The sequence below is a fragment of the Meles meles genome, chromosome 14, assembly GCF_922984935.1.
Source record: "Meles meles chromosome 14, mMelMel3.1 paternal haplotype, whole genome shotgun sequence".
In the NCBI taxonomy this organism is placed as follows: Eukaryota; Metazoa; Chordata; class Mammalia; order Carnivora; family Mustelidae; genus Meles; species Meles meles.
In genome coordinates, this window is record NC_060079.1 from 32,490,330 (window position 1) to 32,506,198 (window position 15,869).

Here is a 15,869-nt window from a genome sequence, read left to right on the forward strand (position 1 = left end):
AGAAAGCAAGTACAGTACAGAAGAATGAGATTGGGTAATAATTTAAGGGGAAAGATTGTAAGTAACATTTGTCTAAAACCAAATGTTTGTCTTATGCTTATATGTCTGTCCGTGTTCAGTTTAAGTCAGTGCATTGTTGTCCCCTCCAGTTATGGTGCATTGCTGAAAAACTACTTGAATGTGCTAAAAATAAAAATCCTTTTCTAGTACTGGAGTTGAACTCATTATTGAAAGAGGTGGGGTGGAATAGATGTGGGAGACTGCTGGGTTAGAATCAGTTCAATGAATAGAAGTAGCACCTGAGTTGGATTCTTTTTTTTTTTTTTTAAGATTTTATTTATTTATTTGACAGAGAGAGCTCATAAGTAGACAGAGAGGCAGGCAGAGAGAGAGAGGAGGGAAGCAGGCTCCCTGCTGAGCAGAGAGCCTGAGGTGGGGCTCCATCCCAGGACCCTGGGATCATGACCAGAGCCGAAAGCAGAGGCTTTAACCCACTGAGCCACCCAGACGTCCCCTGAGTTGGATTCTTAAACCTTATTTTATTTTGATCCCAGTTAGGAAAATTACAGTTATCCATGATGACCAGTAGGGCCCAGAGTATATAGGGAATCAGCTTTACTGAAATTAGGAAATTGACTATTTAATTCGGCTGGCATATGCTAGCTGGATTTAAGTTTTCAGGGAAACTAATTGACCAGCTCAGCTTCATTTTCTAATTTGTCTCTTTTGAAACTAAAATTGTAAATGCTGTTTCCAAGAACTAGATGTACTTTAATGTGATAATTTTTTTGTAATCTTTGTCATTTCATATCACATTTATAGCCATAAACGTACACAGTATTTCATAAAATTGTGATGAATTAAAAAATTTTTTTCTTCTACATTTGTAACTTTTTTTTTTTGAATAGGAAACATCTTTGACAGGCACTTTTTAAGCATTTCTCCCTCCACTGTGAAATTGTTTTCACTCTTAAGTTGCGTTTCTGTTTTTCGACTATTGTAAAGTGCAGTTCTTTGCATGTTTTAATTTGCCATGACGTGGTCAAGTGCCGTTTCCTTCCTGTTGCTTGCAAGCCTGTGCTAGAGATAAGGATACATTTCAGTGCATTAAAAAAGAAGCCACTGAAGACAGGCTTAAGCATGGTAAAACATTCTACTTATCAGAAACCTTTTTAAAGAACAGAAAGAATGGACTTTATTATCTATTTATTTTTTAAAGCTCTTAAAATAGTACTTACTAAACTTTAAAGTATTAGATTTAAATGCTTATGTATATTAGGCATAACAGGGTACTGTATGTGTTTCTCCTAAGGCAAAAAATATACAGATGAAATTACTCATGGAGTAGCAATTCCTGTGCGGTTTGCCGGGTTACTGGCAAGAAGGAAATTGTTTATATGTCCTTTATTGCAATTACAAACCTAGTTATTGCTGGGTGGATTTTTTTTTTTTTAAGTATTTGGTACTTTAACTGTAGTTTAACTGGGATCAGGGAAGAAGAGAGAATGGCTGCACTTTGAGAAATGAGAAGCGATTTTATCTTAGCAAAAATGAAATCTTCGAAGAAAATATATATCCAACTTAAAAAGAAAAAGCCTGTGTTCATCAGTCATGTTAGTTTTGTTTAAAAACATTAACAAAAAAAATACATTGGAGATACTGTCCTCAGTATTTATTGTTACATTCTAAATGGGCATGATTGCTTTTTTCATAACTAATTTAAACTTCTATTTTTTAGGCCAAGAAGTTCTAGAGAAGAAAAATTGCCTCTATTTGACTAAAATATCAGTTAACCAAGAAAATTTGGAGCACCATCCCTAAAGAAAACCTGGTTTACAGTAACTTCACAGACTTAGCTGAGGGTTTTTTACCCAAATTGGTCACTGGATTCTGCTGCCTCATACTTGAACCTGCTTGGAATTTTTCTCATGTGGATCTAAGGGGAATGCTTTATTATGGCTGCTGTTGTCCAACAGAACGACCTAGTATTTGAATTTGCTAGTAACGTCATGGAGGATGAACAACAGGTATGAAACCCAGAGAAAATTGGATTTTTATAAGTTTATTATTATTATTCTTCCATTTGCAACAGAAAATTATTTACTTTAAAAGACAGTAGGAGAAACTTTATTAATGTAAAAATGTAGATACTAAAAATTTGATGATAATTGTGATCCTGTGTTTTAAGTACTAGCTAATTTGTCAAAGAGTTTAATCCTTAGCTTTGATATGGGACAAGGAAGTAATAATTTCAGGGTTAAACTTTTTTTTGTTTTTTGTAAAATGAGACTTAGCAGTAAATTAAATACCTTAAGTAGTTATTTCAGAGTACTTAAGTGATTTGAAAAGTTCTAGAGGACATACCAACAAGACATTTTTTTTTGTAATACAGGACTTGTGGTTGTATTAGTTGCTTGCAGTTCTGCAGTTTAAATGCATGTGGTTAATTAGTATTTATAATCCTGGGCTAGTTTTCCAAGTGGATGGAGAGATGTTAGCAGTCCCATAATCATGTATTGCTTCAGTCCAAAGCACATGATTCTGAGGAAGTCACTTAACTTCTCCAGGTCTAGATTGCATCATCTGTTAAATGGGAGGATCGAACTGAAGAATTTCTAAATTGGCTTTCACTGAGTTTACATTCAGTGATATTCCAGTTACTCTTTCTAGAATGGGAAGAAGATCCAAGAGAAAAAGGATCTAAGTTAGTTCTAGTCTCCCTGCTCCTCCCCACTTCAGGGGGGAGGGGTGCTAGAGGTTCTTTGGACTTTACAATTTACTTCATTTTATTTTAAAAATTTTTTTAAAGATTTTATTTATTTGGCACAGAGAGAGAGAGAGATCATAAGTGGGGGAGAAGCAGGCAGAGAGAGAGGGAGAAGCAGGTTCTTGGCTGAGCAAGTAGCCCAGGACCCTGGGATCATGACCTGAGCCAAACACAGACACTTAACCGACTAAGCCACCCAGGAGTCCCTAATTTACATCATTTTAGATAGGTTATGTGAAGATGTAATACATAATTGGGAGAAATGCTGTGTTAGACTCGGTATACTGGCAAAAACATTTTGAGGACGTTTAGGTTTAAAATATGCTGAATAAATTGATTTAGATACTGAAATAAGCCAAATCCCAAATATCTAACATTAATAGGCCAATTACAATATATCATATTGTTATTCTAGAAACATAGTTATGACAGATAATAAGATTATTCTTACTTTGGGCGGGGCATTATATTTCTTTGCTGTTTATTGTCTTTTGAGGTGACAGGATTAAAAATTCCTAAGTAAACCTACAAAAGATGAGAATTTGCATTGAGGTATCTTAAAATCAAGATGAGCTTTGGCTGGGAAGGAAAAAAGTTTGAGGGGGAGGATTGCTTGGTCCCAATTAAAAATATTAATGGGTACATGGATTTAATCTAGAGACAATAGAAAGGATATTTTAGGAAAGAAAGTATTTTGAATTTGCTTTAAAATAGGATATTTCTCTGTATGTTAAGGTTTGCAAACCGTGTGTTTACTGTACAGCCCTCGTGATGAAAGAGTCCAGGCTCACTGTGGTGAGGTTTGTTCTCTGTGTGGCCACAGAGGACAGAGCTCGAAGCCACTTACTGGTGTGCTCTGTGCAGTGCTTTGACACTCTTCTGACTGTGAGAAGCACATTTTACATCATGGTGCAGTATTCGTACCCATGTCTACATATCCTTAAAACTAGTTTCGCGCTTACCCTTAATCTGTGTGATACCCTTAATTTATCTCACAGAGGTTATTAATGTCTTTGGATAGGGAAATGATGCTTAAGCGTAACATCAGAGTGCTCATACATTTTTTTCCTTGTTATTTTCATCAAAATGAGTGTATACATTGTTATAAATATTTGTTTTCTGCAGGTATTATTAAAAGAACTTTACAAATATTAGACCGGAGACAAATAGTATTATCCCCCTTTTATGATGAGGAAAATGAGACAGAGGTTAAATGATTTGCTTGAAACACTAAAGCTAGCTTTGCGCAGTGGCAGTATCGTAGCCAATGAGGTTTATCCGAGGCGCGATTATTGCTAATTGAAACACTAAACCTAGTCAGTAGTGGAGTTGCAATTTGAACCCAAGCAGTTTGACTCTCATTAGTGATACTCTTCCAATGAGTTTATATAATAATTCACTGTTTTATAATCAGTGTCAAAACTTGGCAGGTTTAGCGTCGTCCAGCCTATGGCCACGAGCACAGCAAACTTCACTGATTCATATGGGGCAGATCCAGTCGTGTCAGTCTTACTACTGGCATCATGGTTCTACTTCCTCATTTGCTTGTTAGATTTGTTGTTGTTTTAAGATTTATTTATTTATTTTGAGAGAAAGAGAACGAGCTGGGGGAGAGGCAGAGGGAGAAGCAGATTCCTTGCTCGATCACGGGATCGTGACCTGAGCTGAATGCAGAGGCTTAACTGGCTCAGGCCCCCAGTTAGATTTGTTTTTGATCTAAAAGTAATAACATGCCAATTGCAAAAGAAGGCACCTAATATAAAAATATGTTTTTACCCTTCCTGCCTAATCCATTTCTCCCCAAAAGACACCATTATTAACATTTGATGTTTAATTTTTAGACAAAGACCCCCAAAAAAGAACACTGTATGTACATACAAACCTACATAAAGAGGTTGTTTTTAAGATACAAATGAAAGTACGCTAAACCTTTTTTGTTACTTACTTTCACTTACTGTATTGTAAATATGTGTGTGTGTGCTGGCTCTGCATCACTTATTTTTTCTACGTGATTGCTGATCATTATTAGTTTACCGATCTTTGATCATGGACAAGACAGACTTACCAGTATTTTGCTCTTATAAACAAGATTGCAGTGGACGTCCTCATTTGGGAGGCAGTAGACCTATAGCAGTTAAGAGCTCAGATGCTGGAGTCAGAACATCTGGGTTTGACTCCTCGCGCCGCTTATTATCTCTGTGACTTTGGACAGATTACTTAACCACTCTCTGCCTTGGTTTCCCTATCTGCAAGATGGGAATGATAATACCAGACCCTATATTGTAGGGTTATTGTGAGAATTAAGTGAGTTGATCTATATAAAGTTCTTAGAACCATGCCCGAGCACTCTTGTTTCGTTACTGTACACACACACGTGTATCTTTGTACACTTGTATGATTATTTCATTAAGATTTCTAAAAGTAGATTTACTGAGTTTACTCAGTTTATACTGAGCATAAAATTCTACCAAATTGTTCTTCAAAAAGTCTGTATCTGTTTCTACTACCACTAACAGTATATGTCCCAAAATGTCACTAACAGCCTTTTTTTTTCCCCTTTTGGTAAGTCTTTTGGGTGAAAATGATATTCTACTATTTTAATTGGCATTTCCTTGATTGCTAGTAATGAGATTGTTGGGGTGTTCTTTATTTATTGTTCATTTGAATTTCCTTTGAATTACTTCTTAATCTTCTTTTGCCCAGTAATTCTTTATATATTATGAATAATGCATTGTCTTCTAACTCATTCATTGTATAGTTAATGGTTAGCTTTCTTTGTGACACAGAGTGCAGATATGTTTTCCCTATCTGGTATCCTCTTTTAACAATATATCTTGTACCCTTTAGCATTTTAATTATATATGTCATAAAATCTACCAGAATTTCCTTTGTTTGTTTCTGCTTAGGAAAGCTTCCCTCACACTAATATTAAATATTTTATATTTTCTTCTAGTTTATGTGTTTAACCCCTCAGTATATATGGAATATATTTTTATAAAATGTGAAGTATAACTTCATATATATTTTTATAAAATGTGAAGTATAACTGATAACTGCCTTCTTCCACCAATGGGGATGTTGGCTCTTCATGATTTGTTGAGTATTTTATGATTTTCACACTTAAGACTGCCATCTCTGTTATACTAAATTACCACATGTACTTTAGTTTTGAACTTGCTAGTGTATTTTATTCCATTTAACTTGTTTTTATTATGCTACTATCACATTGCTTCCAATAGTATCACTTTATAGATTTGACATCTGATAAGATATCCTCTCTCCTCTGCATGAAAAAATTAGTATAGTGTTTTGAATGAATTTTAGAATTAGCTTCTTAAGTTACATAAAACTGTTGGGATTTTAACTTTTCAAATTAAAAAAAATATTTGTGTCATTTGAAATAATTCTGTTGGGGGTACCTGGGTGGCTCAGTTGGTTGAGCAACCAACTCTTAATTTTGACTCGGGTCATAATCTCAGGATCTTGGGATCTAGCCCCATGTCAGCCTCCACACTTAGCTCCCTCTCCCTCTGCCCCTCCCTTCACTGGTACACACATGCTTCCTTTCTCTAAATAAATAAATAAATTTTGTAAAAAATAATTCTGTTTTATGATCCTGTATTGGTTTAGTTGGTTCTTTACAAAATCACTGAAGACACCAGATTAGAATACATTTCCTGTTTTGAGTTACGGTCTGTGGTTATAAATGTCATCTAAAGAAACTGACACCATTAAGGTCTGGTTGCCACCACCTTGATTGTCTTCCCTTGTATTGATTTGTACTCTTTTCAGAATTGCTGGAAGAACTCCTTTGGGCAAAGATGGGTGTGGGAGGATGGTAGTGTTGGAAAGGAAACAGCATTATTGGAGCTGACAAGCCACTTTTAAAAGTCTACCCTTGATGTCTGTTTATATCTGGGAATATTTGTAGCTGACAACGATGTTCTGTGGGAGAGCAACACCGTCAGTATTGAATTGCAGTATGTACTTTTATTTGAAGGTGCATTGGTTTGACCTTATTAAACAGGTATGTTTGCCTGGGGAATGAATGAGAATAAGAAGAAATCTGAAGGCTGTGGATACGAGTTTCTAAAGAGAAGGAAACTTGACTATATGCTCATATAGCGCAGAAGTTAATTTAATGAAAAACAACTGGTAGTTTAATGCATTTTATAATTTTGACATATTATGTTATATGGTTTTTCAGTTGTTGGTTCTAAAAGTAGAACCTAGCAAATCATAGTTATTTATGCTTAACAGACTTAGCTCACTAGGGAGAAGCTTGGTGACAAGCATGGGAAAGTGAAACAAGTATTTTTATAGAATCCTATCAATATAAGATGGTGGTCTTATGACATTCCTTAGGGTATAAATTAGTTTGCTCTGACTGTTAATTCCTAGAGGCTAAAGGATAAACAGTGCTTTGCTGGCTTTTTAACAAGATACCCAGTAATTGTCATACAGTTTTGAGTGTTTGAGAATCACTGCGTTCTAACTTTGGGAAAGCTTCAGTGTGGAAGTTACATTAGAACTGCATTTTGCAGGTATAGGGGCACCTGGGTCAGTGGGTTAAAGCCTCTGCCTTCAGCTCAGGTCATGATCCCAGGGTCCTGGGATAGAGCCCCACATCGGGCTCTCTGCTAGGCAGGGAGCCTGCTTCCCTTCCTCTCTCTCTGCCTACTTGTGATCTCTCTCTCTCTCTCTGTCAAATAAATAGATAAATAAAATCGTTAAAAAAAATAACGTGGGATATATATATATGCTCGGTTATGTTCCTTATCACATCAGAAGACATTTGAATGAGAGGTAATGTTCTGCCCCAAACCCTCTCGACTACAGTATATCATTTTCTGGGACGTGTTTGTCCACCTTCTCACTTAGTATGTTGGCAGTGTGATCATATCACCGTAATTTTAAGACGAGAAAGAAATTCTCATGTAGTCTTTTTTCTGTTATGTATTTAGAACTGCGGTATTGTACCACCTCAGATAACTTTCAGAAATTACCATTGAGGGGCACCTGGCTGATTCATTCGGTAAAGTGCCTGCCTTCAGCTTTGGTCATGATCCTAGGGTCTTGGGATTGGGCTCCGTGTCAGGCTCCTTGCTCAGCAGGGAGCCTCCTTCTCCCTCTCCTGCTCCCCCAGCTCATGCTCGCCCTCTCTAATGCACATGTATACTCTCTCTCTCTGATAAATAAAATCTTTTTTAAAAAATCATTGAAATCATAAATAAGTAAATATCCACATAGAGTTTTTCTTTTTCTCAGGAGATTCCTTCAAGTTGCAGAGGGAGTTTTGACATGGTTGTATCATGAGGTTGTATTTTGTAGACTGAGAAAATGCACATAAGAATATAGATCACACCTACGGGCCATTTTTTAGCAATTCTCTTAGGCAGGGGATTGAAGTGTACCTTAAAATTAGAATAGAAGGAATGAGTCGAAATGTTTTGTGTGTAACTTGTTCAGGAAGGGAAGTTGGAATAATGATACTAACCTGTATATGGACATAGGGAATTCTGTTATTTACATATAATTCGTGGTTATATGGGCCAATCTACCTGTTCCTATTGCCTTCTTTTTTAATCTTGGCAGATCAAACTTATCAGACCCACTAAATTTTGGCCTTCTGAAAGACTAACATACAGAGGTTGTTTGTTTTGTTTGTGTACATTTGGAAGCTTTATCAAAGGGGTTATGCCATTGAGCCCGCAGTACAGACCTGCTTATATTTGGGTAAAGTCTGACTTTAGTTTTTTGTGGAGGTTTTTTTGTTTGTTTGTTTGTTTTGAGAGAATGAGAGACCAGGGCTGGGAGGGGTGGGGGGGGCAAGGGCAGAAGGAGAGAGAAAGAGAATCTTAAGCAGGCTGCATGCCAAGCGTTGGGCCTGATAACCCTATCATGACTTGAGCTGCAATCAAGAGTTGGATGCTTTATTGAGTTATCTGGGTGCCCTGGCAAAAGTCTGACTTTGAATAGGCCTGAGGTTGGGATGCCTCAGTGGCTCAGTCATTAAGCGTCTGCCTTTGGCTCAGGTTATGATCCCAGGGTCCTGGGATTGAGTCCTACATTGGGCTCCTTGCTCAGCAGGGAGCCGGCTTCTCCCTCTGCCAGCCATTCTTGTGTGTGCACTCTCTCTCTCTCTCTGACAAATAAAGGAAATCTTAAAAAAAAAAAAAAAAAAAAGGAAGGTCTGAGGCCTCTTCAGGTTATGTAACTGACAACCCTGCCTATAAACTAGTCTTTGGCATGGCTTAGCTCCCTGCCAACTATTGGCTGTGAGGAAGCTGATGGTTGTTATGAAGGAGGAAGAACTTACTATTATTCTCTTTTACAGTTTTTCTTAGTCTCCCCCACCTTGGCACCTGGTGTCTTTAAAATAAATATAGATGAGTGGCCTGAGCCTGAGTCCTGGTCTCTTGTCTTCGTCCCTGAACAGCATGAACTTTACTACCCATTACACTCTCCCTTCCAACTATTGGTCCCTGAACTCTATGTAGTTGCCCAACCACTGGGTCCCACCAGTCAGCAGTGCAGCTGCCAGTGTCCATGCAGATGCCTGGGGGCTCAGGCCCCTGGATCTCTGTGTCCTAGTCCACCCACTAACAGGGTATCTGAGGGTCCAAAGGCCTGGCCACTAGGATGGCTGGGGGTCTGGCAGGCATAGGGGGATCCAGGGTGAGAAGAGGACCATGGAAGACCTGAGTAACCACCTGACCTCCTCCCTGGAGAGGATAAGGAGCCTGCAGGCTGATAATCAGAGACTGGAGTTCAAAATCTGGGACTACCTGAAGAAGAAGGGATCCTGGATCAGAGACTGGGGGCATTACTTTAAGACCATCTAAGAGCTGAGGGCCCAGGTCTTTGTGAAATCTGTGGACAATGCCCACATTGTTCTGCAGAATGGCAGTGCCCATCTTGCTGCTGATAAACTCAGAGTCAAGTATGAGATGAAGCTGGATACGTGCCAGTCTGTGAAGCGTTCTCTCCACAGGCTCCACAAGGTCATTGATGACACCATTATCACTCGGCTGCAGCTGGAGACAGAGATCGATACTGTCTTCATGAGAACCTTCAAGAGAGCTGCTCTTCATGAAGAAGAACCATGAAGAGGAAGTAAAGGGTCTAAAAAACCAATTGCCAGCTCTGGGTTGACCATGGAGTTGGATGTCCCCAAGTCTCAGGACCTCGAAAAGATCATGGTGGACATCCGGGCCAGGTATGATAAGCTGGCTCAGAAGCACTGAGAGGAACTGAACAAGTATTGGTCCCAGCAGACTGAGGAAAGCACGACAGTGGTCCCCTCACAGACCGCTGAGATAGGAGCAGCTGAGATGGCCCTCATGGAGCTGAGATATATGGCCCAGTCCTTGGAGATCAACCTGGACTTGGTGAAAAACCTGAAAGCCGGCTTGAAGAACAGCCTAAGGGAGGTGGAGGCCCATTACACGTGGCAGATGGAGAAGCTCATTGGGGTCCTGTTGCACCTGGAGTCAGAGCTGTCCCAGACCTGGGCAGAGAGGCAGTGCCAGAACCAGGAGCATAAGGCCTTTCTTAATATTCAGTCAGGTTGGAAGCTGAGATCTCCACATGTCACCTGCTGGAAGAGGGGTGATGCCCTGTCTGTCTGTCTGATGCAGACTGTCCAGAAGACCACAGGCCACAGGATTATGGATGACAAAGTAGTATCTGAGACCAATGACACCAAAGTTTTGAGGTGTAGAGGCAGTAAAAGCAGGGTGCCCTTTGAGGAGCAGAAGCCCGATTAAAAGTTCAGAGGTAAAAAAGAAAAAGTGAATATGGGTAAGGTCATTGCAGAAGGTAGGGCATAGACCAGAAGAGTTCCAGAAATATTCAGTGATAAGTTTTAGTAACTAGTGTTTACTGATCACTGTGCTATGTGCTTTACAAGGATTACCCTATTAATTCTTCAAACAATCTTAAGAACTAGGTTCTTTAATTCCTACATTACACACAAGAGTCAGGTGAGGCTTAGAGAAGGAAAGCAACTGGCTTGCTTGTATGTGATAAAACTGGGAACTGTCCCCCAGCTTGTGCCTTCAATGAATGTATTTGAATAATGCCAGCTACTAATGCATGCAAGTGGTAAAAGAGTGGTCCTAAATGTGGAAGCATTATTATTCTTTGCATTTATTATTTTAGCAAAAAGAAAATGTTATACATTCTAGTTAGTTTGTTAATATGATTACAGATTGACAGTCTTTATGCCCTGATATGCCTGTGTTTTTTTAAAAAAAAAACAAACAGCTTTATTGAGATATAATTTACAAACATTTAAGTCCACTATTTAGACTGCAATTCAGTGATTTTTAGTATATAAACAGAGTTGTGCATCCATCACCATAATCAGTATTGGAACATTTTTTCTTATCCCAAAAAGAAACCTGTACCCATTAGCAGTCATGCCCTATTCTCCCCAATTTCCGGGGGAAACAACTAATCTCCTTTTTGTCTCTGGATTTGCCTGTTCTGGGACATTTTTGTATACATTGAATCATGCAGTATATGGTCTCTTCTGAGAGGCTGACTTCCTTTACTTAAATGGAAGGTTTTCAAGGTTCATCATTTGTAGCATGTATCCGTAATTCATTCTTTTTACTGCTGAATAATATTCCATTTTCTGGGTATACTGCATTGTATTTATCCGTTCTGTATATTTTTCAAAGGAATACTATTTTTTTAATGAAGTTTGTGTTGGTCAGTTTTTTTTATCAGGTATGGAATTGACCATCTCTGTTCTCCCAGACAGTACTCAGTCACCTAAAGCAACCTTGCTGAGTGGATAAGAAAATTAGTACGCCAGTGATGTAGCCCAGTTTAGCCACACGCTCTTGAAACTTTTTGCCTCTCTGTTTTCCTTAACACATAACACATAAAGGAAGGATAAGTCATTATATGAACAGATAGTGTTACTAGGTTACTGGCCTTTTTATTTCCTCCCAAGCCAGAGTCCCCTTCAACACTCTGTCAAGAATAATGGTGAAGATAATGTCCTTCGGTTTACTAAAGTAAAAAGAAAACTGTTACTGGTTTGTTAGAGTGTGAATTTAACAATGTGATGTCTTCAAATAATGTTCATAAATCTTCAAATAATCTTCAAATAATGTTCATAATATTAAATAAGTTAGAATATAAGCAGAGTTTTCTTCTGCATCGTCGTCGTCGTCTTCTTTTTCTTCTTTTTGACACAATAACCAAAATTCTCACTATTAAGGCAGTTCTTCTTTTTTGGAAAGAATTACAGTGTAGTGATTGGTAATACATTTGTGAGGTTATCTGTTTCCTCTGTTCCCACCTCATGAGACACTGATAGAAAGAGCCCTAGCATGTGAGGCAGGAACAGAGAAGTCAGCCTGGAGTTGTAGGGTAGGGACTGGAGTGAGGGAAGGAGGATTTTTCTGTTTTAAAAGGTGATATTTTAGGTGACAGTTTAAAAATTTATTATAATTTATGTTTTTGTATGTGCACTTCTGTCATTCCACTTTATTTCCTGATATGGGGAAAGTAAAAACGAGGATTTAGGGAAAACTTCCATTTACCTGGAATGGAAATTTCCTCATGGTACTGGCAGCTCCTCCCTTCTTCCCTGCCCCAACGTGTAAGCACATTCAGAAACAGTTGGGTTTTGAAGATTTACCTGGGAGATAGTTTATTAAAAAGTGATTGATTTGTGTGCATTCAGATCAACTGCCTACAACTTCAGCATCATATTGAATTCTGGAAATTGGTATTTCTTGTCAATTTAGAGTGTGTGACATGCGGCATTAAAGAGTATCAGCTCAGGAACTGGGAGCCACCACTTACTCAATGTGTGACTTCTGACAAATTTTAAAATTTCACTGAGCTTTGATTTCCTTCACCAAAATATGAAAGAATTACTTTCCAAAGTTACGAACATTCAGTGTTTATGTAAAGTATTTGACAAGAGTTTAGCACAAAGGAAGTGGTCCATAAATGTGACAGTTGCCGTTATTAATGATCTGAATTAAAGAAAAGGTGCTAAAGTTTGTTGTGTACCACTGTGTACTCCATATTACTCAGTTGTGTGGCATGGATCAGGTAATGAGGCCAGTTTTTATAATTTGAATACCAGTTAGACAAATTCATTCAGCCCCCCCCCCCTTTTTTTTTCTTATTTTTTCTTTGCTGGCTTGGTTTTAGAACAAGCCAATAAGCTTGTCACTGAGGTTTTTCAAAATCTGGCAGATTAATTCTGGGGAAGCACTCTCCTTTAACATTATAGCGTGTTAAATTTGTTTTGACATAGTTTGACCTGGAGTTCAGTGTTTTTTGGAGTAACTCTAATTTCTGTCATTGCCTATGATTGGTTAGTGTAACTTTTCCATTCTGGAAAAGGCTTTGTTGTAGTTAAACTGTCTATGTTCAGGAATGTCTACCTCATTTTATTCTATGATTTTTATATATTTATAGAAGATTCTTATCACAGTCCATCTTTTGGAAGTAGGAATTGCTTCTTTAATTGTGATTTTACTTAAATTTTTTGTTACATAGATTCTGCATATTTAAAACATCAATCTGGTAGTGACTGCTTTGATGTTATTTAGTTGATTTGTAACTGAATATTTAAACCTGGTTAAAATTTACCATACTTCCCAATATCTACCTTTTTTTTTTAACCTCATAACTGATTTTGATCACACTTAGCCACACACACACACACACACACACACACACACACTCTCACACACACACACACCCTCTTAACCCACCAATGTATTAAACTTTAAAAGTGAGCACTCTAATAAGAAAATCAAGATTGTTTTCAGTGACTGTTGTACTCTTTTTTTTTTTTTTTTTCCTGTTGTACTCTTTTTGAGTTGCATGGCCAAGTCATAATTTATCCTGGCTGGAAAAAGAAAAATCTGGGTAAGGACTAAAGGCGGCCAATAGTCATGAAAGACCTAAACTGGGATTAGATTTAGCCAAATCAACTCCATAGGGATTTACAGTGGAATTTTAAACATTATCTGGGAGAATTCTGGAGAACAGACCATTTTACTTAGACCTTTCTATGTGTCATGGTGCTGTGCAAGAGAGAAGCTAGGCTTCTTCTGAGACACTCCACTCAGCTGTGGCCAACAGAAATAAACTTCATATATATATTTATGTATATCTCCAAGCTTTATAACTGAGATGAAACTTTTATTATGACCATAATTTATCTATAGGATTCTGTACTCCTGTAGTCTATCCAAGTGATTAATCTTGTGGAGTTGGGAGTCAGATCATCTGGGTTCACGTTTCAGCTCTGCCTCTTCCTGCTGGTTGACCACTGTCAATTAAAGAGCACAGTGCTATGGGGACTGACTGGAATAAGCCACATAAAGTACTTAACATAGTCACTGCCTCACACCCACCATCACATTAGGAATACCACGTTATTTCAATTTTATTGATCGTTTTATTGAACTCTTATAGACAGAGACTGGAAGACAACACTTTAAACAGCACTATGGTGAGTTTTTTAAATCCAGTCAAGAAAATACTTTACAAACTGTTAATTTCCAGAGATCTGAATCCATTTTCTCTTATACACTAAAGCCGCTGGCTATAACATAAAATTTATCTACATCATGATGTTTATAAAAAATACACAATCTATAAAAAACCTAGGGTATTGAAGAAGGAGAGCCACTGGGAAGTAAGGGGACTGATAGAAGTATATATTTCAGTTTTGTGCCCAGATGCTGCTTTGCAAGTTAACCTCCATGCAAAGAATACATTGCCTGCTCTAGTCATGAGTGAAGTATAAAAATATTTCATAACATTTCATAGAGCCCTTTACAGTTGATGGTGTCTTTTCCACTACGCTTTGATTCCTACAAATCATTCTGTGATGGAAGTACTCTTTTTCCCATTTCCTGTTGTAGAATATTATCTCATTTCTTCCAGGATAGCTAGAATAACTATTTTAGAATCTTATAATTGATTCCTAGGGCAGACTTGCAAAGGCACCCAGGGTACTGCTCAAAATAACCTACCCTAGTCACTAAAGATATTTGGATCCCAATTCTGACTTGATAACATTGTTTGAGAATATCAGTGGATAATTTCTGTTCCTAGCTCTTCATTTCTGTACTCAATAATTTTGACAGTACTTGGTTGGTTTATTTATATTTCTGTTAAGAGATAATTGCATGAGAGACTGGACTCTGAGAAACAAACTGGGAGGTTTTGGGAGGAGAGGGTGGTGGGGGGTTAGGTGAGCCTGGCGGTGGGTATTAAGGAGGGCACGTATTGCATGGAGCACTGGTTGTGGTGCAGAAACAATGAATCTTGGAACAGTGAAAAAAATTTAAAAAAGATAATTGCAGAACTCTATGGGGATTTGGTGTATCACTTGAGTTAGCACATTGAAGTACTTATAAATTTTTAGAATAGTAGTAATGAATCTGGTGTTTTATTTAAAATGAAAATGCACTAGTAAGAAAACTGAGGAGATTGCCATGAATAATCTCCACATGCATAAAATTGGTAGGCCCTAAGAGTTTCATGGGTGTTATTTTAAACTTTAATGAATCATTTAAACAGTTTCAGTTCAGAGAGGGGAGTTTCCTAATTCATTTTTACAAAGTCAACATATCCCTGGTACCAAAACCTTGCAGAAGGTGTGCACACACATTAACAATAGGTTAATCCCAAAATGGATATTTTGTTTAAATATGAGAGCTAATAATTATCCTCTCTTACCTTTGCCAGACCCTGTGGACAATATGCATTTTACTCTTTTTTTTAATTGATTTTATTAAATTGCATGATAGTTTAAAAAAAATAATTTATAGAAGTTTATCCAAAGATGAGAATTATCTCTGGTTGTGAGGTTCTTTCTTTTTCTCTGACTTGATAATTGCACTTTTCTTTACATACTTGGGAGGAGGCAGGCCCCACAGTGGTGTCCATAGAAAGCCATCTGAGATTTTCTTGCCATGAAATTCTGAGCATCCGCTAAAACATTTTACCTATAATTTATAAAAGAAAAACAAGTGATTGTGTAGACTGGAAAGTCAAGATCAATAAACCTCTGTTTCTCTAGATTTTCTTTCAAAAATACATATATTTT

At 37.7% G+C, this 15,869-nt stretch overlaps 1 protein-coding gene and 1 non-coding gene across 9 annotated transcripts in view; both read left to right on the forward strand.

The window, feature by feature from the left end:
• The window catches only part of ELF1 (E74 like ETS transcription factor 1), a 108,845-nt gene that overhangs the window by 59,411 nt on the left and 33,565 nt on the right, over positions 1 to 15,869 (forward strand). For 7 of the 8 annotated variants that reach the window (XM_045978095.1, XM_045978094.1, XM_045978092.1 and 4 more), the window contains one exon: positions 1,739 to 2,027. In XM_045978095.1, coding sequence (XP_045834051.1) covers positions 1,956 to 2,027 — 72 coding nt within the window. In that variant the 5' untranslated portion in view covers positions 1,739 to 1,955. Of the gene's footprint in view, positions 1 to 1,124; positions 1,144 to 1,738; positions 2,028 to 15,869 lie in introns of those variants that run through there. The other variant, XM_045978093.1, reaches the window with a different exon arrangement.
• LOC123925328 lies at positions 4,006 to 4,151 on the forward strand. Its single transcript, XR_006814949.1, has one exon. It is a non-coding gene; the product is annotated as a U4 spliceosomal RNA (small nuclear RNA).